The sequence below is a fragment of the Enoplosus armatus genome, chromosome 2, assembly GCF_043641665.1.
Source record: "Enoplosus armatus isolate fEnoArm2 chromosome 2, fEnoArm2.hap1, whole genome shotgun sequence".
Lineage (NCBI taxonomy): Eukaryota > Metazoa > Chordata > Actinopteri > Centrarchiformes > Enoplosidae > Enoplosus > Enoplosus armatus.
The window spans coordinates 27,356,088-27,383,985 of NC_092181.1; the positions used below are offsets into that span (position 1 = coordinate 27,356,088).

A 27,898-nucleotide genomic window follows, 5' to 3' on the forward strand; every position below is an offset into this window, starting at 1 on the left:
CTACACAGTCACACAATTTCAGTGGTTTAACATTACATTTACTCAAGTACAAATTCAAGGTACTTGTACTGTACTTGAGTATTTCCATTTTATGCAACTTTATACTTCTACTGCACTACATTTCACTACAGGAAATATTGTACTTTTTACTTAATTAATACATCAGTAATGATAATCTAATGAAGATACGCAATAGTATATTACTCACCGGGGCCATTTTTTACTTTACTTTTGATAAGTACATTAAGTATATTGTGCTGATATATTTTTACATTGTGTAGCATTGTCAATGCAGGACTATCACTTGTAATGGAGTATTTTTACTGTGTGGTATTTATACTTAACTACTTAAGTAAAGGATCCTCATTCTTCCTCCTCCACTGCAAAATTGCAATATTCAAGTTTATAATAACTGCAACTGTGACTCTGCATTAATATTGGTTCAGTACACTGTTTTATTCACAAAGACACTTTATACACCTTAGTTCAATACATAACAAAACAGCAAGGTTTAGGCATTGAGATATCTTAACAAAAAACCAACAAACAGATCATATTTGGCAAAATGAATCCAGCCATGCACTTGAGGAGAAAACAGAGAAATAAAAGAGCTGTTGCGGCACAAATGTAACACAAAGTGAAGCACTTGCAGCCTGCGATGAGCACCGTGTCTCAAAATAAAGACAGAAGAAAACGTCCCCTTCTCAGCAGAGGGACAGAGGTGTTTGAAGGCTTAAAGGATAAGTCTGGTGATATTCTATATTTCTACTCTTGTCAGCAAATCCCATGAAAAGACCACACACTGTGCATTATTATCATTATTATTATTATTAAAACCCATCAGTGAGCCTCACTGTGTCACTGACATGACATGACATGTCCTTCATCACCATGGAGACACACACTGTAGTTTATCTGGACTCAGTCCCACACACACCGTCCTGCTGCCCCGAATACTCACTAGAGCTCCACGTGTGGATTCATCCGCCGCTGAAAATAGTCCCCAACAAATGCTCTATTTCCTGCTGTTAGTTTGATAACAACTACAGCGAGCAGCTGTTGGAGGGAATGACTGAGCCTTTTAAACATGAAACTGTATATTTGTGAGGTGTTTTTAAAGATTTCAGTAGGAACCAATGGGCTGCGAGCTGAGAGCCACAGACAGGAAGACAGACAGGACTGAGATGGTTTTTGGGCCTCTTCATGGGATTTGGGAGTAACACCAGCCGTATCCTTTAAAGGAATAAATCCACCATCATCCACTCACACTGTTCGAGCTCATATTGTCTGTGAGGTTTGGTTCATTCCTACAGAAATGAACTTTTCTTTTCAACCTGCCCACATTTCTGTCTCAGGTTTCCTCTTCTTGACAGGTTTCCACCTGAGTGGTTGTTGATGGTCAGTTTCAACATGGCAGCTCTAGAAAGCAACCCTCACTCTTTGATTTTGGCGGATTGACACCAGAAACAAAACATTTGCTCACTTGTTTTAGATCGGTGAAATACTCACATTTTCTGCTGCTGGAAAAATGAAGTCACTGCATCTGAAACTGGCCAGTTATCCACAGAAAGAAGAGACAAGGATCAATTAACTTAACGGAGACAGAAATGTGACATTCCTTGTACTACTTGAACTACTACCTGTTTGTTTAAACAGTGTTTATGTGTTTTGGGTGGATTTTTCCGTTAAATAACACAACACATAACAAATAAGAAAAGTCAAAACTATTACAATGATGCACACACTCTCATACATCGTCCCTTCTCCCTCACAAACAGTTAATAAATAAGCTAAAATACTTCCATCCACAGGTGTCTTCCATCTGCTGGCTGGTGTGCTCGACTAACCCTAACCCTAACCCCCCCCCCCACCTTGTGCTGCGACATTGCTCATAACATGAAGGCTTCTTTTTACTCTACGTTAAAGGAACAGTTGGAACATCATTAATTTATTATTTGTTAATATTATTATTTGTTATTTTCCTTGAGTGAGATGAGAAGACTGATATGAATTTCAAATATGCGCAGTACAGACATAGGTCCAGTGTTTAGCCTAGCTTAGCACAAATACTGGAAGCAGGGGGAAACTACTAGCCTAGCTCCATCAAAAGTGAACAAATACAAATTGGCATCGTGCAGAACAAAGACATTATTGTGTGTCCTGTGTCCGATGGGATTCTGGCATTGAGAGGGAGCAGAAGTTATGATGGTACCGTAGAGATTGGAAGTTATTTTAGTGCGTCTCTGAAGTCGCAGTGTTGTTAGAGATGACGAGGATAGCAGGTGAGAAAATGATAATTGTGATGGTTTTCATTGCGGTGTAGACCTGTAGATTTTCATTATGCGCTTTATGTCCAACAAACTATTTGCTCTTTACACACTTTAGTGTGAAACCGGCATCACGTGCAAAGTGCTGAGGTCAGAAATGGTTTTCCTCTGCTTCCAGTCTTTGAGCTAAGCTAGGCTAAGCACATCCTGGACGCACAGAATCTCTGTACCGGACGCACCGAGAGGAAACGTATATAAATCTCCTCATCTGACTGTGGATAAGATGCTTATTTCACAAAATGTCCGATTGTTCCTTTAACCCTACACACCCCTGCTTTAAAGCTACACTCATGTGGAGCGTCTCTCGATGTTTGATCACTGAAAGGAAATCCACCCACACAGTAAGCGAGCGATTGAAATATAAGAGCAAAAACACAGATAGGTGAGCGCTCCCTTTAGAGAAAACTGCACTTTTAAGCCTCCGATCTTTTCCCTGTTCTGTCCCTGTAGTTTCCTTTGATATAAAACATCTTAAAACGGCCCAGCTGGCAAACATGAGCGTGCTGTGTGCAGTTCACTTATGTCACTGTGTAGGATTTCCTAATATTAGCTAATGCTTTTCAAACTGTTCCCTTTCGCTGGCATGTGAAGCTGCCAAAAAGCACCACTGCTGAGTGCAGCTTTAAAACTAAAACCCCTTAAAGACCAGCGTAGCAAACAGCCATTTTCTCTGCCCTGTTTAAAACAACACAAATACCAGACCCTCGCTGACTTGGTGCCTTTTAGACAAGGCTGTCCTTTTATTGTGATGCTGATGTTCAAAGTCCTGGTTCAACTGATGTCCCCTGTTAGGTATCTGGTTTGCGGACAGTGGAAGGATGAGCTGACTCAGTTGAACGCCTCCTTGTTGATCCACATGAGGGTCCGCGTCTCGTTGGGCTTGCACTCGTACTCGATGTTGCTGAATTTGTTGCCGAACTGGCAGTGCTCCCTCTTGTAGTAATTGTAGTACTTCGCCTGCCAGACGGTCTCAAACGTCCCGGCCTTGTTAAACTGGACAGAAACAGAATCATCGTCACTGCGGCAAAAATGATGATTCTGGTCGTTAATTTGAACGCTTGCCACTGTCTCTTAGCAACAGCCCTGTGATATCTCATGAAGGGCCACTGGTGTCTTACCTCCATGCTGACTTGGACAGGTTGCCGGTCTCCGCTCTTGGTGTGCGGGACGCCCTCGGTGTCGTACTGGCCGTGATAAACCACCGACTCCTCGTCCTTGGACTGCTGCTCCAGGGGGAAGATGATGCCTCCGATGTTCATGTTGCTGTGAGGAAGAAGTAGGTTAATACTTTATTAAGGACTTTTCAGTGATAGGACACCTGCAAGCACCTGCAGGTGGTCTTGGATTGCACCTTGTCCCGACGTCACTTTGGACGAAAGCTTCTGCCAAATAAACAAACGTAACGACACTCTTTCTGGCGACCGTGTTGAAAAGCAGCAGCTCTGTGTCCCGTTCCTCCCCTTCTTCTTAGCTGCTAATGTTCACCGCTGATGAGCCTACAGTGAGGTTTCACCAGGCTTTGTTCAGACTTGGGGGGGTCTCTGAACCCTCTGGATCCACCGTGGGGACCAGACTTCTGGACTGCTGTGTGCAGTCAGCTGTTGACGATCAGTAAATAGCTATAAACTGATTTAAAGGCTTTAGAGTTGTTGTAAGGCACCTTCATGGAGCTGCTGAGTCAGAAGTAAGAGTTCAGTGTCCTTCAGAGGACAGAGGGCTCGTAAGCTGAACCTGAACCTGCTCCTGAATTAAACAGGTTTACAGAGGAATCACCAGACTGGATTACCAACTGGGCAAAGCCGGCACCGCCCCGGGTCCCAGACCTCCCAGTGGACCCTGAAGTCTGCAGATCCACAGTCTTCAACACATGTGGACATGTTTGGTATTATTTCAACGTGTACTTTTTTACAGCACTTGAGCACCTTCGATGACAACACGATGTTTAACATATGTTACCATGGAGACCATCATAAAACCTCCTGAACACTAGATTTAATCATCTGTATCTTTGACTTTCCAGCTGACGTCGTGTGGATCGTCCCGGTGTCATCGAGGCCGTTTCCTCACGTGGACCCCCCCCCCCCCCGCTGCACTTCAACCAGTCCAACAGAGCCGACATCAGCTGTTTGTGTCTGACTGTTCATCAGCACACGAACGACGCTTCCTGTCGCCACCCGCGACGAAAAAACCATCACACACGATCCACACATGATTTATTCAGGCGGACACCGGATGCTGCAGGCCTGCAGGAGGGGGGCGACTATAGCTGCTTCACTTCATACACGTTATTCACACACTGACGTATGACCTTTGTTATTTGAGGGGATGAATTAAGGTGACCTGATCCGCGTGGCGTCCTGCTGCAGATGAACTCTGTAATGAAGAAAAGAACACATATATTGGTTTAAATTGAGTTTATTCTTACGTGGCCTCGACGTTTCCAGGCTTCACCACCACCTCGATCTTGTATTTGGAGCCTGTGAGCAGTTTGATGGTCCTGTTCTGGCCGAACCTGGTCCCGTCCACCTTAAAAAACACGGGTCCTTCATTGGGCTGGATGCGCAGGGAGATGGAGATGTTGATGATCGGAGGGACGTCGTCCATTATCCCGGGCTTTGTGTTTTATGGGGTCAAATTTGGGTCCCGTATCGAGGGAGAGGACAGCGGATGATGCGGTGATGCTGAGGAGGGACCAGAGTAGAGCTGGACGCTGCCGGGCTTCCGGTTACGTCTTTCAAAATAAAAGCGTGAAGGACAAAATCGTATCAGCTGCAGCTAACGATTGTTTTCAGAATAGACGAATCCTCCGATTACTTTCTCGATTAATCGATCGTCGTGAACGATGTTTCCAAAGCCTCTGAGAGCTTCTCCTGTCCAAAACTCAAAAATCTTAATTTTACTATTTCCTGACAGAGAAAAGCAACAAATATTCAGATTTGAGAGGCTGAAACTGCTGATGATTATTTGATAATGGTAATAGTAATTGATTAATCTTACTGAGTAATATTTACAGTAAATGAAGTCAATGGGTTGAAGAGTCTTAACTCGTAACTCTTTGGTGGTTCCTGGTTTTCAAATGTGAGACTTTGCTGCTTCTCCTGCTCTTATGTCGTAAATTGAATATCTGAGTTTTAACTGTTTTCTGATGTTTTATAGACCAAACGATCGATCAATTACTTCAAAATAAAATAAGTGACAGAATAAGAGAAGATAAAAAATAATCATTTGTTGCAGCCCTAGTAATTAATACTTAGTACATTAACTCCAGAAATGTACAGAATGTACTGGTACCTGACTTGAGTATCACTATACTTCATGTATATTATATATTTCTCTTCCACTATTTCAGAAGGAAATATTAAACTTTTCACTCTCCACATTTATTTGACTGCGGTGGTTTTGTTGTATATCAACATTTTATATTCAAATCATGAGAAATAAATATGCCAATATCATCAATACTCATTCCTCTTTCCTTAAGTTCCCTTTTCCTTTCTTCTGTCCCTCCGTCTTCCCTATTTTTTGTCCTTTTCATTTATTATGACGTTTTCACCCGATATTGAAATTAAACTCTATTCTTCTTCTTCTCCTCCTTCAGTACTTCTTCAGTACTTCTTCAGTACATGTTTGCTTCTGTTCAACAATGATTTTTAGAGGTTTTTACTTCATGTTACATCAGACAGGAGTTTCTGCATTCGGCCGCAGTGTGTTGTTACAGACGCAGTCAAGTTCCTCTAAAATACTAAGGAGGTATTGTTACCATTGTATTTGTGTACTGTACTGTATATTGTATACTGCATACTGTGGTATGTCTTTCAGAGTAAAGAGACTTTAGGTTGTGAAACAGTCACCTGGGTGGACACAATAAGAGAAACACCTCACAGTGTAATGCACTACAGTACTCCACCTCCACTAAATACAGAAATCCAGAAGTACTGGAGAAACATACAGTCAACAGAAACTGTGTTACACGCTTCACAACGATGTGGTTTATTACATCTCAGCCATATTTACATCAAAGCAACGAAACAGCTTCATAGTTCAGCCAATAATGTTCATATATCATTTGTATCATTTCTCATGATCCATTTTTTCATTAAAAAAAGTAAAAAAAAAGAAAAATTATGTACAATTGTTTGTGCGTATTCACATAAAACACAAAAGTATAAAATATACATTAGAGTTAAAAATCAGACACTCAGAGGTGCTTCACATAAAATCCTAAACGTGGCCGTCCGTCATCTGTCCAGCTCGGCCTGCAGGATCTCCCCCCAGGTCTCAGCGTCCAGCGGCGCCATCATCCTGCCGCTCAGCTCCTCCGCTGATCTCACGTGGCTGTAACGTCCTCTCAGCCAGTCCCTCTTCAGACAGCAGCGGGTGTAGTTCCTCACCAGTGTGACCTGCAGACAGGAAACAGGACGGCCGCTTCTCAGTCAACATCACATTTGATGGTGATATTCTTATATTTACATTACATCAATTCTAGTTTAATGGGAGTAAGTCCTTTAATTAAAGCGTCCTCTGGCATTTTCTACCTGTCCTGTCTTTCAGCTATGATCTGACCTGCAGCGGTTAGCTGTCTTCATGCAGGTCACCTGCCAGTGTAACATCACCTGTGACTGAACGGATTCTGTCTCTTTGTGACGTCACATCACTTTGTTGATGTTTTTAGCATCAAACTTCAAGTCAAACAGTACAGTGTTTCTCTGATGACGGGTCGCTGGCAGCTCTATTAATATTTTCCAATTGTTTTGTCCTAATACGACTCCTGACTCTCTAAATGTGTTTTCTTCTGCTGACTTCCGACAGCAGGACTTCAAGCTTCTTCTTATTTCTCTTGGTGACATTTTTGTGAAACAAACCTTCCCACAAACAGAGCGGAGCAGGTGGCCTTACATAGAAAATCAGGGGCATTGATTGTGCAAATGATCAAAACTCACAAACACACACCTGCTCATGAGCAGGTGAAATGAGCGATTTCTGATGGTTTGTGCAGTTATCCGGGTTTGCTGAATCTAAACCTCAAAGGTTTAGGATAAAAATGCTAAAATGTTCTTGCATGAGGTCCAAGAAGAAAGAAGAAAGAATGAATGCTTTTTATTTTGCATAAATAATGTTTAAAAGCAAAATGATGAGGTCTTTACATCAGGTATCATGTGTCGTTATCATTCTGGGCATCTTTATTAGTCACAACACAAGTTACTGTCAACACCCTGGTGGTGAGAGCCGGCACTAAAAGACAGAATGAACACAAACAATGCTGTGACTAGCACCTACTCAGGTTAGTCCAAGCCTGTTTCAGCTTATTCTGACTTTGACCCACCTTCCAGGACAGGCCGTGTCTCCTGTCGCTGTCGACCTCCCTCTGACAGACGGCTCCGACCAGCAGACACTGCCTCCTCCACAGCTGGTCGCTCTCTTCGATGATGTGATGCCACAGCTTGCAGGTCAGCGAGGCGCTGCACAGACTCTCAGCGTCCAGCTCACCAAAGATCTTCACGCTCATCTCCGCCGGCAGTGTTTCAGCAAAGTTTTGAAGGTGGGTGTCGCAGGTGGATATCAGGGAGGGCCGTTTTTCACAGAGGAAAAACGCAGGGGAGGTCCTCGTGGGGTCATGCTGCATAGTAGCTCAGAGTCCAACAGTTTGAAACAGCCTGTGAAAACAGAGAAAAGTCAAAGGCATTCTCATACGAAACACAATGTCACGCAAACTGTCGACTGTTAGCTGCAGCAAACACGTGCTACAGCTGCTCAGCTAGGAGTACCATTCACTTCTATTGATATGGGTAATTCACAGTGACGTTACTGTCTGATACCAGAGCTTGGAAGTATATATCAAGTAAGTAGAGCAGTTTCCGCATCACTGATGTCATTTGAAGCTTGTACAACACCATTGGTTCAGGATTAGCTTTGAATCTGACGAGAACTTTGAAGATATACAGAAGCAGCCAAGGGCATGTTTTGTTTTGTTTTTTGTTTTTTGACCAATATGGAAATATTTTGATTTCCTCTTTCAGGATATTTTTCTTATATATTCTATTAAACTTTAACTGTAACTTTATAGGAAGGAAAGGAAGGAAAAGCTCTGCCTACAAAACAACTCATGTTTCCACGCCCAGGCCGTCATACAGCACACAATCACAGCAGCCAGATGAAAATCATATTTGTTTGTTTTCCTGTTGGGTTTGTGGATCCGCCAAAGCCTCAGGGTTCTGCATCAAAGTGTGAATCTTATTTTAACACAATCAGATTTCGTTGTTGCAGCTCGGAGTCACGTTCAGCGACACGAGTCTCATCTCCGGCCCGGCTAGCTGCTGCACGGTTAGCTAGCTAGCTAACAGCGACCGAAAAACAAACCCTCCCCCAGTTTTCAGTTTTTTCAAATATATATATATTTTTACAAGAAAACGCTGATCGTGAATGTCTGCCGGTGGATTTAAGTACGAGACGACAACGTGTCGCTGAAGTATCTGCTTCTTACCGGCAGTGTGGGCGCTTCGTGTCTGACAGCTGACTGTTTAAATGCCTCAACGGTTGTTTACACACAGACGCACGTCACCGTGTTTTTGATTAAATGCGCATGCGTACATGGGTCACGCGGCTATGAACCGCAAACATGTTTATTTTGACATTTTCTTCGGAGTAAAGAAAGAAGGCGTGACTCAAGTCATGGCCGAATAAAGTCGCAGAAATATTTGCATTTCTCTTTTCTATTTCTATTTATTTCTATTCTTTCTAGCTGAAAAAAAAATCCGTGACAAGTGTGAAAGAAATTAAAAAGTTGGGTTTCAATTTTGATCAACTAAAGTCATGCACTGTGTGTTACATGTGTGCCGAATTAAAAAGTGATATCTACCTATTCATAACCTGTCTTACGATTGACTTTATACGTCAAATAATTTGCAAATAAACAAGAATATTTTAAATTGACAAAAATCAGGATGGAATTCGGAAATCTACAAATCTACTATCAGCGCCACATGTCTACTGCGCACGCTCCCCTGCATCCCGGAAGTTTTGAAAGCGCGCTGGGTCCTCTGACTTCGAGTTTCAACCCTGAGACACAAATAATTATCCAGCTGGCCACCACAACAGGTAGGCAGAAGTAAACGTTTACTGCTGCATGGCTCACTGTGACCTTAGCTGAGCTTTCGGGTCTGTTTCTCGCAGATTAACTTTCTTCCTTCAGAGCAACTGAATGCAGCAGTTAAAGAAGCTCTTTAAAGCCTGGTGTCACTTCATTCTCCTAATGAGCCCGCCTCTAGCTTTCAGAGCTCTGAGCCGGGGTGATCCTCCCTCCAGTCCCGCCCGCTGAGCAGATGTCCCGCTTCGACCTCGTCCCGGTGGACGGTGGGGATCCCATCCACCTGCCGCTGGGGGAGACGGTGCTGGGCAGGGGGCCCTTACTGGGAGTGAGTCCTCCTGTGGCTTAAGCTTAGTTTACTTTAATTCTAGCATTAGTGGTTTATTTAACATTGACATAGCTGTAAAAGTGCTTTAAGTGAGTTCACCAGAAGGTCGTTTCATCTGTTGTCTTCAGGCCGGATCGAGCTATTTGGAGCCACCGGGCAAAAGATTGCAGGCGGGCCCCTGTTGACCCCTAATTCACTGCCCTCTGTGCTAGTTTCAAATTCAATTTAAAGCGTACCTGGTAGATTCCTATCCACACATTCGCCGAATTCCATCCAGAATTCTTCCATTTAAAATATTCTTGTTTATTTGCAAATTATTTGTATTTATAAAATAAATCTCAAGACGGTTTATGAATAAGTACATACCGGTCTTTAATTCGGCATACATTTAATATACAGTGCATGACTTTAGTTTATAAAAATGTACTATAAAAATCAACTTTTAGGTTTGGTTCATACTTCTCACTACGGTCCCTCTGTGGATTGTTATGGAATAATACTACCCGAGCCCAGGTTTTCTATGAATACATTTGCTTGTGGTAAGTTGATTGAACATAATTTAAGAATGTGTCCCCCGTGGTTACAATACAGACAAAAATAATAAAGGTGATAAAACTAGATGTTGACACAGGAGCCCCCTACAAGAGAGGGCCACATCATTAGGTATTAATGCAGGACCTGGTGGTGAACCTGTATGATGCCATCACCCAGCTGATGCAAAGAGCCTTTTTTTATTGCAGTAAGATGATGTTATTACTTAACATCAGTGCAGTTTATGTTTTTTCAGTTATCAAAATGAATTATAACAAAATCCTAAACAAAAAGTCTAGATGTTTATCCATCCACAAGGAATAAGATCATCCTATTTGTTAGATTACATTGTTGATATTATTAATTTATTACACTGTATATCAGGTATAATGTTGATATTATTTCATGACAATGTTTTTTTTTGACCAATATTATATATCTGTGTTGTGCATTTCACATACACACCCAGAAAAGACCATGTTAGTGTTAGAGCTGAGCTGCAGGTCTCCCACTGAACCACCGGAGGACTCTGTCACACTGCTAACATGGAACAGCTGGGGTACGCTGATGTCTTTGTAGTCAGTTGTAGGTTTTTTTTATCAGTTATTACTGCTTTTCTTTGCACATCTGAGTTTGTGAAGCTTCTCTGCTTCTTTAGGTCCCCTGGTGCCACATGCAGGGAGTGTTGTGAAGCATGCACAGGGCTCATTGTGTTCAGCTGAAACAGTTTATCTGTTTTTATTATGAATATTAAAAAACGGAAGAAAATCAGATAAGAAATAATAATACGACAATCAGGTTATAAATGTACCTTTTACAGCATGAATGCTCTGAAGTTTGACCATTTTTCGCACTAACTTAAAGACACTCTTGTGTGTAAGAAGCAGTTTGTCATTTGACATGAATACCAACAGCACGTTTCTGGCCGGTAGTTGTCAAGATGGTGATCTGTATTTGAAAAGGAAGCTTCATATCTGAATCCGTCTGTCCTGCTTTGTGTTTCCTCACGTTGTCTCAGGTCACTGATAAAAGAGTGTCCAGACTTCACGGACTGCTGGAGAACCTGAACGGACAGCTGCGTCTCAAACCGGTGAGTTTTTTAAAGAAAGGAGCGTCCTCTCAGCGAGTTGTGTCTTTAGTCTTTATGAAGATTTAAACATCCACGCCATCAACTCACTGGTGACCCTTTTCCAAAGCTCATCTCCCGCTCACCGCTCTGCTTTACCCAGATGTTTTCAGCCATATTGCCGTCATCAGTGATGCCTGAGGCTGTTTCCTTATGTGCAACACATTGATCTGTCATGTGATCGATACATCACCATGGATACCATATATACAAAACCTTCAGGCTTTTCATCCTTTTCTTCCAGCTTTAAAGGTGGAATCTGTAACTGTAGCTGCTGTTCAGTCGCCACTCAGAAGTGTCATAAAGTCACTGTGAACTTTAATGTCGCAGAAATCGAAGTCATCCCGTGTCACTCTGGTGTGTTTAGTGTGTATCTGGTTGTTTGAAGGACATTTTCGTTCTGCCAGAAAGCTCATAAGCACAACCCTGGATGCCATTTTTGTTGGTAGTTTGAACATCGTGTCACTTGTTACCATAGAAGAAGACAACGTGATGTTAGTGGTTCGGGGTCGGGGGCCTGGCTTGCAGAGACCTTGTTTTAGACAGCTAATCCATAATAATCCATAAGAGTCAATCTGGTAACGGAGATGAAAAGTCCTCGACAGGTGACGTGAGTGGGTGGTTGTATTAACACAGAAACAGGCTGCCAGGTGTAAACATTCAGATACACAGTATTATACTATATATTATATATAGTATAATATACTCAGTGTTCAGAAGGATTGAAGGAGCCGCACAATGTAAGGCTGCAACACTAATACTCTTGTGGTGGATTACATTGTTGTTCCTGACAGCTGTTTCTAGTATTTGGTTCCCTCGTTTATTAACAGAGGGATGAACCAGGTTTTGGTCTGGAGAAACTACGACACAGGTACACAGATGAATAACACACTTTCACTACAGTAATGTCAACAATGGAAACCTCCGGTTTCTGGAGTAACGGGTGTCAAACTGTCTTCATTTAGTGACTGTAATGACTTTTACCAAGAAATACGTTGAATACACAGATCTTTATTAGTCCGGAGGGGAAACGGAGTGATTCCAGCAGCAGAAGTCAGATGGAGGTCTGTTAGAAAAGATTACATCGCGTTAAAGACATCAATCACGCTGACCTCACTTGATTATCGTTTGTGTTAAATTGACTTGTATGGCTGTTAATGCATCTGCACGTCTCTAATGGTCGTCTCAGAAAGGTAATTAACACTTCACAGTCCACCGTGTGAGGTGGAATCAATGGCATCAATGATGTGGTCTCTTGATCCCAGGCTGGAGAGCCCAGAGCTACAGAGCAGCCCGGCGCTCCGAGACCACATCGCGCGTTAACCTTCACGCCTTCATTAAAGAGAAAATCCGAACGCTGTCGAGTTTTTCTTTTCCCTCGACTCAGTTTGCTGGCAGGTTTCAGCTGCGGGGCTGTGAGCGTGACGGAAAATCATCCACAGATTTCAGATGATTGTTCCAGGTGAAAAATCACTCTGACCCCTTTAACAGAGGAGCTACAGAGAGACCGGGTCAGAGGTGGACTAACTAAAGGCCTCTACGCCCCGCGAGAAGAGTCATGATAAGAAAACAAAATGTCGGCTGCAGTCGGTGTCGGTGCTGCGATGTTGAAGTACTCCATCATGTGTGGACTTGGGACCCGGCAGAGGGACACGCCAGGGACAGTCCACACTCCATATACAGAGGGGAGGGTGGGTTCCAGTGATTTGTGGGGTTGCCGTGACTCAGCAGGTGGAGGTGGTTGGTGGTGTTAACTCTCAGTCACCCCACTTATGTCCTCATCAGAAATGCGTTTTAGATTCCCCGTCGTTTGTCGTGAGTTTATGTTTTTATGTTTTCAAACCAGCCTTCCTCAAACTGAATTCCGTGTTTTGAATTGAGGCTGGCGTCGTGGTCACTGCTACGTTTCTCCATTTCACTTCATCAAATTATCAAAGAGAACAACAACAACAACAGCAGCCGAGCTCACTCTTTAAAACCTGAAGGCCGCTGCCTGCTGACGCTGTGAGAGCTGAGAGCTGAACAGATAAACAGTGAGCTGAGCGTCACTGTGAAGCTGATATTCACTACCAGACTCACGAACACACGGTCGAGCCGCTTTAAAGACCTAAAGAGTCCTAAAACATCATAACAGGCTTAACTTTTTTCCCAGGTTCAGCTCATAGTTCCACCTTCGACTAAACAAAGACAACCCTACTGGAGTTAAGTGTGTTATCCTGGTGTTCTGATCTTTAGACGCACCTGAACCCGTGCTTTGTGCAGTCGTCCCTGACCGACGACCCCCGGCCTCTGCAGAGAAACTCCTGGTACCTTCTCCGTCACGGAGACTTGTTCTCTCTGCTGCCGGGGCAGTTCATCTACAAGGTGGTGGCCGTGGGCGGAGAAGACCTCACTCCCAGGTACTTAACACGTCACGTTCTGTCTTAATATTATGTCAAGAGCCGAATCTCATTTACTGCAACGTCTGGGTAAATAAACGAAGACAGAAGAAGCGGCTGTCCACTGTTTGATCAAAGTCTTATCTTTTATCTCTGCAGAGCCGACTGCGTGCGGTCGAATGTGTTCTGGTGTTAAAGCGTTATCTGTTTGCTCAATTAAAAGCCAACATTAGGCAGAATGTTGATTTATGTCGTCTCCGGGCTTCGCTAATCTTTCCTCTGTGAGTCTCTGTTTGAAGTTCAGATCAAACAGACGGGAAAGGACACTCGAGCAAATGTTACCAGTGTTCAAACCAGCCGACGCTCATGTAAAATTCATACTGAAATTCCAGCTTGCATCAAAGCGACAGCGTTGAGGTTTCACACGTTCGGATCTCTGATGCTTTTCACATCATCGTTAATGAAAACGCTGATAATATGAATTGTTTGAGTTTTAAAAGTGGACAGCAGTTGTTCAGGCTGAGTGTCATTTTGTCAAATATCTCTCGCCGTAGAAACAGTCAGATGTTTGAAGAAGAAGAAGAAGAAGAAGGACTTCCTGTTTCTCCCAAGCCAGATGTGGAAGCTCCTGCTCCTATTGGACGGGACCGTGGACAGACTCCACCTCCTGCTGAGGAGTCGACACCAGCAGCTCCGTCAAACCAGGAGGAAGCTGAGAATCCAGGCCGGAGTTTAAAGAAGGTTTGCTGAGCAGAGAAGCAGCTGGGAGTTACGTCATGTCCATGTGCTTTCACGAGTTTGATATCTCGGGTTGTGTTTGTTGATTTCTGTCAATATTTGATTTCCAGGATTTTTACATCAATGTGAGGAAGTAGGTTGATTTTCCAGGTATTTGGTTCACATGGTTACCACAAAACAGACATTTCTGACTGGTTATTTGATCCACAAACAATTTCACGTTCAAATTTCCAGAAAATGTCACTGGAATAATTCCAGATTTCATCTCTTCTGATGAAAAAGTAAAAACAACAGCTGGTTCTGTAAGATCAACGTTTTTATATTCATCAGCGATGATCCTCAGGATCCGTGTCGAGTCCGATCCTGACATATTCACAAAACTACAGCTGATCCTGTCTTTGAGGGGAGGACTGTTATATCATGGTAACGATACGTTTCACGATAGACCTCCGTGTTTTCTTGTCACTCTCTTCTTCTGCGGCGGGTGGCAAACCAGTGTAGAGGTGCGTTACTGCCACCTACTGTCTCATGACAACACGGCAACAAAGATCTCGCGACAGTGTGTTGCTGAGACAGACAGGTGTCTTTTCTCCGGTTCACTGTACAATCAGTGTTTCTGTAGTGACGCGTTCACATCACATCAATGATTGAGGCTGATCAGCTTTATAGTTTTGAATCAGTGTTCAGTGTTTCCGGCTCTGATGAAGTGTTTTGTGTTTCATGTAGGGAGACTTTGCACAGCCACCAGAGGAGGAGGAAGACCAAGGTGACGTGACTCCGTCTGCGGCCAGGAGAAGAGTTTTACCTGCGTGGATGATGGCGGCTGTAGCAGCGGCTCCCAGTTCTTCCTCCGGCCTGAAAGGTACCCTGTTCCTGTTTCCTGTTTCCTGTTCCAGCTGAACGTCAGCTGTTCAGCTCTGTGGTTGGATCTGTTTACGTCACGAGACATTAGTGGGTCCTCGAGGATCCTTAAAAAATCTTTTTTTATTTAGGATCTAAAAATGTCCAGAGTTTTAGGAGGAGAGGCATTAAATTAAATTAAAGTTATGTAAGATTTATGAAAGGACATGTGTCTCATTTGTTTCTCCTGTAGCCCGACTGATGATGGATGTTTTTTTTATTGATATCGATATTTGAGAGTTTGAAAAGTCCGATCCTGATATTGATCCCTTAGACGTGTTTTTAGAAAGTCAGCGGGACGTCAGCGCTCTCTGGTGGACAAACTGTGTCATGGAGACATTATCAGCCGACACTTACAGCGATACCGATATATCAGATATATAAGTTAATATAATACTGACAATAATAATAAGCGCTTTAAATGGTTGAACTAGGATTTAAACATGTCAGGAGGCAAATAAAATCATACAATTAAACCAATATGGAGATAAAATACAATGATAATAAAACAGATAAGACTCGTTGGAGATAAAACAGTGTGTAGTGTAAATAAAGAACATGTATACAAAGATTTAGATTTAGAAAAACAGGAGGTGTTGACAACATGGTCGCCATCTTATCATTAAAACAAACTCAACATCTGGGAAACACTGTCCATCAGCTGCGTCCTCTAGTAATTACAACCAATTAAGATGTATTAATAATATTTATGTAGAGGAAGGGGAACAAAGAACGCTCACAGACCGTTTAGATATCTGGTAAAGAGTCCTGAGGTTCCCGGTAACGATGATGAGCTGTTATTTCAGGTTCCTGTTGTCCTTTGTCACGTATACATAACTGAAGTGTATGTTTTCATGAAGTTAAAGAAACGCTGCTAAACCTCGACTCTGTCTGGTGAAGATGACCTGAAGTTTGCGGTCAATCAGCTGCGTTAACTGAGCAGAGAGACACTTTGGGTTGTGTTCGGCTGGTTTGTCCAAACAGACTCAGTGAGTTAAACACGCAGGCAGTGAACCGTAAACTATGATTGAATATAGTGAATGTTTATATTGAAACACCCGGTACATTTTCAGCTCCCGTCCGTCACGCAGGACTAATCCACCGAGTGTCCGGAAGGAGTCTGCTTTCAGGTGATGCTGTGCAGGACCGCTGGGAGTCGGGACGCCGCCTGAACGCTGCGGACGTTTGTTGACCTTAAAAAGCAGCCCGGCGGTCTGAGGGGGTCTGATGGGTTTTGAATAGAGAAGTTGAACGAGTGGATGTTTGATAAAGTGACGTTGACAAAAGAATGAATGGAAGTGAAGCGGTTGGCCTTTCTCTGGGCGTCAGGATGTTCTTTGGTAATTACAACAGATGGAGATCCCCGCTGTGTTCTTGACAGTATCAAACAGCTGAGTGCTCCTCTAATATTTCCTCTGAAGGAAAGCAGACGGCTCTGCTCTGCTGGATGGACCCGCGGCGGCTTCATGAGTGCGTCCGTCCGCTCTGCGTGGACCTGGACAGAGTGGACGGATGGAAACGTTCCAGTTTCCTAAAGAGAAAGACTAGACTCTCAGGAGAAGGAACCGGTTCAGAGTTAAAGGACTGTGGGGGGGGGGGGGGGTAAAGTGCAGTATAGCTGGATAAGTTAGTAGTGGTGGAAAGTAATTAAGTATATGTTTGAGGTACTTGTGTTTCCATTTTGTGCTACTTTCTACTTCACTTATTGAACTTTGTGTCACGTCTCTGAGTTGTTATCAGGAGACATTTCACCTCCACAGGATTTCATTTAGTTAACTATGCAAATGATTACAAAAAGATGAGAGAACTGTGTTTCTTCTTCTGTCCTCTCCCAGTAATCATCTCATACACAGTAATATACCAGTCAGAGGAGACGATTCCTTTTGAGTAAAGTGCATTTTGTTGATAATACTTTAGTACATGTTTTAGATTATATTTGTTATATATTTATTTATTTATTTATATCTCAGAAACTGTTTTGGTCAAAGAAATGTTATTGTAAACAAAGTTAAAAGTCCCTTCAGATAAACAGAGAGATCAACTCAGACCCAGTTTGGTGTTGATAGATGAGGTGTTTTGTCAGAGCTTAGACCAGTAAGTTGGTTACATACTTGTTCATCACAGATATATTTGTATTTATATTTATAAATCTGTGTGAGGACATTTAGAAACCTTCCTCTCCGTTACAGAGTTTATTTTCTCGCTGTAAAATGTTTTATGTCCAGCGACTGGCCTCAAACGTCAGTCGGTCTCCAGCTGTAGTCTGATGTTTCTCTGTGTTTCACTTCAATCAGCTGTGAAGAGAAGTCAAGGACCTGCAGCGGCTTCGACCGGCCCCAGACGAGCTGCCGCCAAACAGGCCACGCCCACCAGGACGTCGACCAGCCCCAGACGAGCTGCCGCCAAACAGGCCCCGCCCACCAGGACTTCCTCACCCGAGGAGGCGGAGCTCAGCGAGGAGGAAATGCCGAAGAAGAGGAGAAGGAAGATGAGCGAAAAAGAAGAAGCTCAGTCTAAAACAGTTGAGTGCAGTTGTTAGCGAGTAGTCAGCGGCTGTTATCATGATTTGACTGTTTTCCCTCCAGGAAGTAGCCACCACCTCTCACCTGTACAGGTACGGCCCGCTCAGTAACACGTCTCCGTACTGACACCCTGTTGTGTTTTGTCGACAGGATGCCCCTTCAGAGCGGCCCGCAGCTCGGCCGCAGACTGCATCCAACAGGTCTGAGGCCAGCAACGGGTCCGACAGCTTCACCATGGAGGTGGACGAAGAGGGAGGAGGAGGAGGAGGAGGAGGAGGAGAGACATCTCCGGCTGACATCAACACCCCGACACGGACGCGTGGAACCAGCCGACCTGAGAGCGACGACCAGAAGTCGAAAAACGGACGTCAGATGACCAAACGAGCAGAGTCTGTCGGGTCTAACAGCGGCTCTGCGTCCGGCTCTGCGTCCGGCTCTGCGTCCGGATCCGCTCGGTCCAAAGCCGGCGTCAGAGCGCCGTGTCCGTACGGGAAGGACTGCTACAGGTACGTTACACCTGCACTAGCAGCAGCGCAGCTGCTTCACATCAAACAAAGAAAGTCAGAGCATGAAGGACTGGGGATGAATCTCAAGTCCCGCCAGAGGGCTTTTACTTTGATGTGGCTCGGTTTCCTACAAAGATGAGAGGAAGAGCACTCGAGCTGATGAACATGAAGAGAACTGGATCAGGTCCAAACGCTTCTGGCTGGAGAGGAGCGTCACAGCCGCAATGATTTACCTCTGAATCTGCCAAACTTTTAAAACCCAAACTGTCTTCACGTCGTCTTTGTCTTTGTGTGTGTTTTGGAGGTTAGACAGACACATAAATCTTCCGTTTTTATTCAGTATTTTATTGTTTCAGCCAACAGGTGAAACTCAAAACACACAATAAGAAAACAGCAGTAGAATAAAGCTGCAGCTGCTGTTACCTTCTCTGCCTGCAGGAGGCGCCGTGTCTTTTCCTACAGGCAGGTTGACAGTGTTTATCAACTGTTTAATGTGAGTTTGTCTAAAACACAACAGTCCGCCCCAGTCCGGCCCCAGTCCGGCCCCAGTCCGGCCCCAGTGGTTTAAACCACCACCGTTTGGTCCTTTTTAAATGAAATGTACTCAAAGAATCAGCTGGTTCGCAGACCCACTCCTTGGAAGAGCCATCCATGTCAACTATAGCGAGGACGGCTCTACGTTTGATGGATATTGAAGGCGGATGCTGCGGTCCAGACCGAAGGAGAGACTCACTGCTGGGAGAGACGATCTAAAAGTCGACCTTACAGAGAGTGAGCGGGAAAATGCTTGTTTAAAAGCACAAACGCAGACGATGGACTCAGCAGTATAATCCCAGTGCCATGATAGTGTCGGCGCTGTGCTGCGCTGTACGTGGGGATGCCATAAAGACATAGTCGACCTGGTCCTGTGGAGGTCAGAATCTATCCTGATCTCTTGATTAATATGAGTCTGCTTCAGGCCACGAGAGTGAGGCGACCTGGAGAAACGAACGTACGTGTCCAGAGGGAACTCACAAACATTCAAGGAAATATGGGACGCCTTTATGTAATTCCTGTGAAACAGATGACAGTACTATACATCTTATCAATATATACTATTAAAACATTTATTTTTCATTTTTATGTATTTCCATGCCCTTTTTAATCATTATTATATTATTATTTTAATTATGTATGGGGTTTTTTTTCTCTCCCTCTTTTTCTTTCTCTTCTTCTCTGAATATTTGTTGTCGAGGGTGGGGGGGGGGGGGGGGGGTTTGTATGATGATGTTCCTTCGATGCCAAAAACCAATAAACATAATGTAAAAAACAAAACAAAAAGAGGGAGCAGCACCTCTGATCACCTCCCTGTTTGTTTTTTCCAGGAAGAACCCGGTCCACTTCCAGGAGTGCAGTCACCCCGGTGACACCGACTACGAGGAGGAGGAGGAGGAGGAGGAGGAGGAGCGACCTGAGTGCCCTTATGGCACCGACTGCTACAGGTCAGACAGCAGTCCGATGAAAGGCAGTGATTGAAAGGAATGATGGGAAACCTGATGAAGCCAACGTTAATGGCAGAGATGTTTACTGACACACACACACACACACACACACACACACACACACACACACACACACACACACATTACAGGTGGTTCAATACGACTTTGCATTAAAACCGTAATTAACCCTGAACCACAACATCCTCTCTGAAGTCCAGCCCTCTCTCTCCATCATCATCATCATCATCATCATCTCTCTGTCTGTAATAAAAAAAACACCTCAGAAAAGAAAAAGAATCGATATCATTTATTACATTAATGCCGTTTTTTTTTTCCCTCCCAGGAAAAATCCTCTTCACAGGAAAGAATACAAACACACCAAGAGAGCAGGTACGCGTGTCTTCGTTTGTCTCGCTGGTTCTTCATGTTGATTGTAATGACATCAACACGAAGGACACAGGAAACGCAATCTGCGTTAAATGTTTTTATTCCTTTAAGAGTTGTTAAATCAAAGAAATACGATACATCTTAATATCTAATACATTTCTCGATATACAAATTTAATAAAGCCTTTAGGAAGGTTATTAGTTCTTGAACATGATTTAATCACAGCCTCATTTTTCTTGTAATTGTTGCTTTGTCTTTTTTTTTCTGCTATAACAAGCAAACATCATAGATTAATAATGCTCTGTTGTCAGACCTTCTCCTCAGAACATGAACGCACCACCAGGTGAAACATGGTGTGGTGATCACTGTGGAGCGTCAAGTCTCTGGCATTCCCTCTCAAACACACACACACTCAGCAGATCAGGATCTATAAACCCAATAGGACCTATTGATTGTTTTGTCACCACCCCCCCCTGCCCCCCCCCCCCCCCCCCCCCCCCAGAGATGAGACGACCTTCTGACCCAAAAACACCCTCCAGCGTTTCATAAGACACCTCTTCAGTGTGTTCCAAACTGAATGCTGGGTTTGTTCATATTATTATTATTATTATTACTGCGGCAGATTTAGTGAGATCTGCATTAAAAACCATGAAGCAGAAGAGAGAGAACCTCTGGCCGGCTGCACCGTCCTGCTTCATTCTTTTAATGAGTAAATAATGTGGGAAAGTGTTTCATCTGCATCAAAATACACTCAGCGACGGACATCATCGGACACATGGGCCGGATTTTCAAAAGGACGTCATTGAAACGTGAATCCTGGCGTGTTGAAGGATCACTTCTGTCAGAAATCATAACAATGTACTCGTTGAAGAACAAACAGCAGCAGCTCAGCTGGTGATCACACGTCAACACCCCTGCACAGAATCATCTCAACTCAAAGGGCCACTTACGAGCTTTTTCATGGCGAGCTTTCAACCGGTTTGACCCCGAGTTGTAGTCAACAGAGACGCCTGTAGTCAGTGAACCTCTTATATTAGACTCTGCGCCGGTTCATTTATAAATGTGTTTTGTGAGACCTGAACGTACGAGGCTGTTGGACAAAGTGTTCAAGATTAACCAGCCTGGCAGGTAGCTCCTCACATCTCCAAAACATCTTCAAACAGGCGTTCTTTTATTTCAATAAATCGAGCACAAATCCTAAATCTAACTGCTACTCTGTCGCCAGATGCAGAATGATAATTATAACTTAAATCCTCCACCATCACCGTTGTTTGACGTGAAATGCATGCTGGGAAACGTGTCCACACACGTCAGCTGCGAGTGAATACTTCCTTCATTCAAAGTGTTCGCCGTCACAGATTAGCCTGTTAGCATGCTAATGTGCTAATCATGCTGAGGGGACGTGAACGGTTCATGTGTGTGATATATCCAATAGTTCACACGCTGTAATTACTCTGCCAAATCTTTATTCTAACTTTCCACAAAAATGTCGCTGACGTTTGTGGAGACGTCGAGCTGCTGGGTGATGAAGAGTAAATGTCAAACTTCCTCTTTTGTCTCTTTTAAAGTCAAAGATGTACTGAAGTCCGAGCAGAACAAAGCCTTTGTGTTGTGTAAACTCATGTCTCTCTGTTGATGCTTCTGCAGCCTACGCCACGCGGACTGTCCTCAAAAAGCCCCCCGCTAATGAAGATGAAGATGAGGAGTTTGGGGACGACGACAGCTTCATTAACGACGACAGCGAGGACGCGGGCGACGACTCGGACTACGTCCCTCCCGACTCCGATGAAGACGGTAAGGAGGACATCGAAGGACTGCAGAGAGAAGCGAAGACCTTTCTGAGGAGGACGTAGACGCACAGAGAGACGCCACCTTAATGAGACTCACCTTCAGTCCAGAACACGCCGAGGACGACCTCAACAACCGTCCTTGACACCAGTTATTAGTTCCAGTCCTGAGCAGCCATGTTCAGTCCAGGTTGTGTCTTCTCTGCTGAACATCTGCACTTACCGAGACCCCAGACTAGAGCTCCCTCATGGTTCTCTGGAGTCACGTTATCTGAGACTCTTCACCCCCCCCGATGTTGAAGAGCAGCGTCCCTCTGGTGCCTTTGTGTTGTCGACATTTGTAGAAACTTTGGGAGCACTGAAAGCCATAAACGGAGGCTCCACCCAGCCTTCTTCACACCATGGACACATTGAGCGCTGAAACCAGGTGCTCTACGACACGTGGACGTGGATTAGGCTCCGGACCAGTTTGTGCAGTGAAGCCTTCGCTCCGGCAGCACCTCGGCGTCAGCTCCGCGGCCTCTCGTCTGTTTACTGACGACACGTTTAAAGATTTCTGAGTTCATTTGCTTCCGGCTGCCGACGTGCAGGTGTCGTCATGGCAACCCTGAATCACAACAATGGACTTCCAATAACTCCGGCTGATTCAGGAAAGGTGTTTTTGTATGACAGGCAGGTCTCGTGCAGCTTTAAATGCTAATTTGAATTAACAAAATGTCGCCTGCCTCTCTGAGGACGAGTCCAGCTTTATGCAGCAAGATGAGATGAGTTTCTTTCTGTTGGTGTAAATATGTGTAATTTAGAGTTTTAGGAGTCGACCTCTTGTCATTTTTACTGTTTTTCTTACATGTTTAGATACATCTGATGAAAACAAAGCTTCCTGTCTTGATTTCATGTTGTTGGCTTGTTATGAAACAAGAAACAAACCAAACTCAGTACAATTTTCAGAGTATTTTACAGGAAAAGCACAAACTTTCACGTTTGTATTTTGATTTTGATTTATTTAGATTTTTGGGTTTCACATGGTCCCCCTGCACCCTCCATCAAGCTGCTTCCTGTTTCCTCTTCCTGTCCTGCCGGCAGAAGTACTCACTCAGGTAAAAGTAGTAATACCACAGTGTAGAAATACTCTGGTACGACTAAAAGTCCTGCATTCAAAATGTTACTCGCATAAAAGTATTCACATCAAAATATACTTAAAGTACCAAAAGTAATTGATGCATTGGTGTGTTCATCACTTTATTGTTGCAGCTGGTGGAGCTCATTTTAAAACTTTACACACTGCCGGGTTGCTTAATGTAAAAGTCTAAGCACTATATATTGTCCTCATTATTTCCTTATGTACATGTACTATGGATAATGAGCCTTGGATACTCTCTGTGTACATCAGTACACAAGTTAATGAAACAGTTCACTTTGAGAAAGTCTCTCAGGACAAATCTTAAATTCACGAAGATGAATTTGGAAGATTAAAAATGCCTAAATAAAAACAAATCAAACAAAGAAATAAAGTGAATGTACATTGTTGAATGTATTTTCCTTTCGTGAAAAACTCTTGTAACACTGAAAAACTGTTCAGTCATTAAAGACAAAAAGCTGCATTGATCATTTATTCTTTAAATTTATAACATGTGACCGGTTATGACGTGAGACACAGTAGAATTAAAACATTGGATTGATTCATATAAACATATTTTATTATTTATTTCTATCATCACTGTTCAGATTAAATAGAAAAACACTGGTTCTGTGTGTTCATGTCGTGTCACTCAGCAACGTCCAGACAACAATGTGACTTCCTGAAGAAGCGCCTTAGTTGAGTTATGCTTCACTGTGATTGGCTCAGCTGCGACGCGATTGGCTGAGAGTGTATTTATGAACCACCACACGCTCAGATTTATTCTCCTCGTCTTTCAGCCCGTTTGCACACACACGAACCAAAACAACAAGTGTGCTCGTGACCCCATATGTGACCTCCGTACACTCAGTGACTCTGTGGAAGTATCGTCCAGCAGCGGTTTGCATCTTCTAAGGTACTTCTGTGATAGCGCAGGTGTTTCCTGTCCGCCCGCGGTGAGAACATCTTTTTAAATCCAGTATTTCCACATACTGCGCCTCTTTGACGTGGTTCCGGACATTTAAGCTGCAGCAGATCCAGCGTGCTGTTTGAACTAACCTCTACCTCAGCCGAGTCCCATCCACATCCTCCGTCACTCGGAGGGAGGAGGTCCGTGCCTCCCCTTCATCCACCGACTTGGCGGCCACAAAAGTCACCAGCCTCAGCGGGAACTTGCCCGCCTTCTTCAGGCGCTTGTTGTTGTTTCGGACACTCATAAAGCAGAGCGTGTTGATGACCCCGTTGCTCATGGCGATGCACTCGATGATGTAGAAGGCCACCAGGGAGTTCCTGTCCCTGGATATGAGGGTGGGGTAAAAGTCCCGCAGCAGGGCGAAGCCGTAGTACGGCGCCCAGCACAGGACGTAGGCGACCAGCACCAGAACCAGCACCACCACCGTCCTCCGACGTCTCTGCAGCCTCTTTCGGATCTGCGCCGTCTGGAAACCTGGAACGTCCTTGAACCACAGCTCCCTGGCGATCTGGATGTAGCAGACAGCCATGACGGTCACTGGGCCAATGAACTCCAGAGCGAAGATGAGGAGGAAGTAGGAGCGGTAGTAAGCCTGCTGGTCCACGGGCCAGATCTGAGCACAGAAGGTCTTGTAGGTGCGACCTTCCATGTGTGGGTATGTCATCTCAGAGGCCATGTAGGCAGAGGGGATGGAGATGAAGAGGGGGACGATCCAAACGGTCAGGATCACACAGTACGCCGTCTGGTGCTTCATACGAGGCCTCAGAGGGTAGAGGATGGCCATGTACCTGCAGACGGAGGGACAACAATGGGCTGAATGTGGATCACGTCTGTATCACACTCAGAAGGACGAAAACCACCTCTGTGGTCAGGTCTTCATGAGGAACTGCCTATTTACCTGCTCGTGCCGGTTTGTTTACATGGCTGTGGGTTGAGGTCATGTGTTCATACTAGAGCCACGAGTATTTTATTCTAAGAAAATTCAAGAAAACTGTAAAGTGCAAAGGCTGTTTTGAGGACGACTGTGAGTTTTCTTATAAGCTGGATTCCGACAGCAGCAAGTTTTCACAGTGAACAAAAAGAAAGTTTATGGAAACTTCTCAAACTACTACTGTAATTAATTTCTCTTGAGTCCAGCTGTCCGTCAGTCTGTTCCATACAGGAAGTAGCCAAATCTGTCAGTTGTCATTGAATTGATTAATTGTTTGGTCTGAAAATGGTCAAATAAATACTCGTATCATAATTTCCTACAGCACATGGTGACCTCTTGAAATGACTTGTTTTGTCCAAAACTCAAAGATGTCCAGAAACAGATGAAAACCAGCTGAAACGACAAACATTTTTTTTGGCATTTTTGCTTAAAAAACAAGTTAAACAATTAAACGTTTATCAAACTTGCTGCTGACACGTTTTTGTTCATGAACTACTCAGTTATAGTGATTATTATAGTACAGTTCCACCTGTCTGAAGTCAGATCTGAATGTACCTTAAACACCGGTGGACGTGGTTTTTCGGAGGATGATGACATGCATGAAAGCTGATTCAGGGCTGTTACAACTTTTAGAAGAAGCATAAAGATCAACATTGGTTGCAAACTGCTGGTGCTATGGTGAGCCTGAGTGTGTGTGTGTGTGTGTGTGTGTGTGTGTGTGTGTGCTACTGGTCAGATTTGATGCATTTTACTGTATCCTTGATCCAGAGCTGAGAAGGACACAGTCAGACACACCTAACCCTATTCCTGGATATACAGAGATTATCCATCTTTCCTCTCTGCAGATGCTATTTATACATGACAGCGGATGTCAGCCATGATAAATGAAACATGGGGGGGCTGCTGGTCCCAAAGCACGAGCTACAGCCGATGATGGATTTGATTCAGAAACTGAGGGGAAGCCCAGAAGCAGCTTTTATTTGAGCAAAATGTAAATCATCTCCTGAGATCTGTTCTGAGATCTGTTTGATGTGGAGCGCCCAGTATATAAGCTGCTTCTCTACCTGTTACCAGGTTTAGAAATGTGTCGACAAACCTGACTGACACAGCTCTGCATGCTAATGTTAGCAGGTTAGCATGCTTTTAGTTGGCATGCTAACATGTTAACATGCTGAACACTAACGTGTCATCAGGTGTTGGGATTAATATTAAAGTAAAGATGATGTTTAAAGGAATTTGGTGCTTGTGCTGCATTCACAAGAACAAGAAGCATTTAGGAGTGTTGACGCATTATTTCAAAGTTGACCTTATTGTTAGCCTTCTAGCGACACCACATAAATAGCCTAAATTAGCTTCTTTTTTTTTTTAAACTACAGTGGTTGAGCAAGATTAGTCTGCACATCCTCGAGAAATAGGAGGTAGAAGAAGTGAGCTAACATGCTAACCAGTCAGGAACATGTTAGCACTAATCAGTAGTAGTAGCCCTCCAAGCTAGAAAGCTATAGCTTAGTCGCTAACGGACCATAGCACAGTTTTTATTTAAGAAAGGTATTACATACAGGGACAGAACCATGCTTCAGTTCAGATTTATAGAGCTCCTCCAACCATAATGAAGTAGTCAGGTGATGCGTGTATCCGTGATCTAAATGTGTTCGTGGCTGTACGATGCGTTCGAGAGCTGTGGCAGGATACAAGAATTTGGCAACCAGTTCTAGATATGAAGTAGTTGGTGGAGATTGGATTGGCAGGAGCAGTGGTGAATAAACTATGTGGAGAAGAAGTTTGCCTCCACAGCTCACTGTTAAGGACGTATAAGACAAAACCTCCACATCTGCACCAAGTTCTCACCTCATTTTCCACCAGATCACATTTATATTATTATATATATTATATTTTCAGTAATATTTGAGATATCTTGCAAACTGAGTATCAATGGAAGTACTAAAAACCCAGAAGACTAAACTTGTACTACACTGTGTTTGAAGGTGCAGGTGGACCCACCTGTCCACAGCAATGGCCAGCAGTGCGTTGGTGGACACGTAGAGGGAGACGGTGCGCAGGTAGTTGGTGGAGGCGCACAGCAGCAGGCCGTGATCCCACGACAGCTGCTTCACCACGTAGTAGTCCAGCAGGAAGGGACAGCACACGGCCGCCACCAGCACGTCCGACACGGCCAGGTTGGCGATCAGCAGGTTGGTCAGGTTGCGGAGCTGCTTGTAGCGGGCGAGGCTGGCGATGAACAGACAGTTTCCCACTCCACAGACCAACATGATGCCCACCAGGACCACGGCAATGACAATGGTAGCCACGAAGAAGACCTGGCCCCGCGTGGTGTCCGGGACCTCGTCCAGGGGAATCCCGTAGTCCTGGCCGTCGCTGGCCAGGAAGTAGTCTGTTACAGCCAAGCTGGTGTTGGTCGCGTCGTCCATCTTGGATCAGGTCAAAATGCTGTGAGTGTCTGCAGGGAGAGGTGGCGTGGGGAATGAAAAGAAGCTCACGTTTTAAATAAAACTATAAATAATAACTGTGTCCATTTGTTAGCTGTTCTGGAGCTTTCCATCGTATCACATGATCAGCAGGTGGAGGTCGCCCAGCTCTTATGGAATTGTAGATGTTCGATTGTCCCGTCTTTCTGAGCACTTTGAGGATTTCTCCTTTTAGGTTGGCTTAAAGGTTGATGTTCTGCTGAGGTAAATCACGTGATAGAATCAAAAGCCCCGGAACAGCTACTAAATGGACCTTGTGAGGACCGTGTGGTTACATTCGTCAACGACTGTTTCAA

General features: G+C 44.1%; 4 protein-coding genes across 4 annotated transcripts; 1 reads left to right on the top strand and 3 right to left on the bottom strand.

Moving 5' to 3' along the window:
• Window positions 1–3,155: 3,155 nt before the first annotated feature.
• Window positions 3,156–4,931, bottom strand: cnrip1a (cannabinoid receptor interacting protein 1a). The gene is made up of 3 exons (XM_070922945.1): window positions 4,753–4,931; window positions 3,446–3,590; window positions 3,156–3,320 (listed from the first exon to the last, which is right to left on the bottom strand). Exons 1-3 carry the CDS (start codon window positions 4,929–4,931, stop codon window positions 3,156–3,158), a joined length of 489 nt encoding a protein of 162 aa, XP_070779046.1.
• Window positions 4,932–6,302: 1,371 nt separating this feature from the next.
• fbxo48 (F-box protein 48) lies at window positions 6,303–8,862 on the bottom strand. Its single transcript, XM_070922956.1, has 3 exons — window positions 8,809–8,862; window positions 7,651–7,981; window positions 6,303–6,727 (listed from the first exon to the last, which is right to left on the bottom strand). The coding sequence occupies exons 2-3, from the start codon at window positions 7,948–7,950 to the stop codon at window positions 6,566–6,568; spliced, it is 462 nt and encodes a 153-aa protein (XP_070779057.1). The 5' UTR covers window positions 7,951–7,981; window positions 8,809–8,862; the 3' UTR covers window positions 6,303–6,565.
• Window positions 8,863–9,646: 784 nt separating this feature from the next.
• On the top strand, window positions 9,647–22,161 carry aplf (aprataxin and PNKP like factor). The gene is made up of 11 exons (XM_070915381.1): window positions 9,647–9,739; window positions 11,289–11,360; window positions 13,632–13,795; window positions 14,329–14,515; window positions 15,239–15,374; window positions 17,698–17,771; window positions 17,823–17,933; window positions 18,085–18,440; window positions 19,805–19,921; window positions 20,265–20,311; window positions 21,956–22,161. Exons 1-11 carry the CDS (start codon window positions 9,647–9,649, stop codon window positions 22,159–22,161), a joined length of 1,563 nt encoding a protein of 520 aa, XP_070771482.1.
• A 2,112-nt stretch (window positions 22,162–24,273) lies between these two features.
• On the bottom strand, window positions 24,274–27,545 carry LOC139302159 (prokineticin receptor 1-like). Its single transcript, XM_070925770.1, has 2 exons — window positions 27,118–27,545; window positions 24,274–24,973 (listed from the first exon to the last, which is right to left on the bottom strand). The coding sequence occupies exons 1-2, from the start codon at window positions 27,543–27,545 to the stop codon at window positions 24,274–24,276; spliced, it is 1,128 nt and encodes a 375-aa protein (XP_070781871.1).
• Window positions 27,546–27,898: the final 353 nt, after the last annotated feature.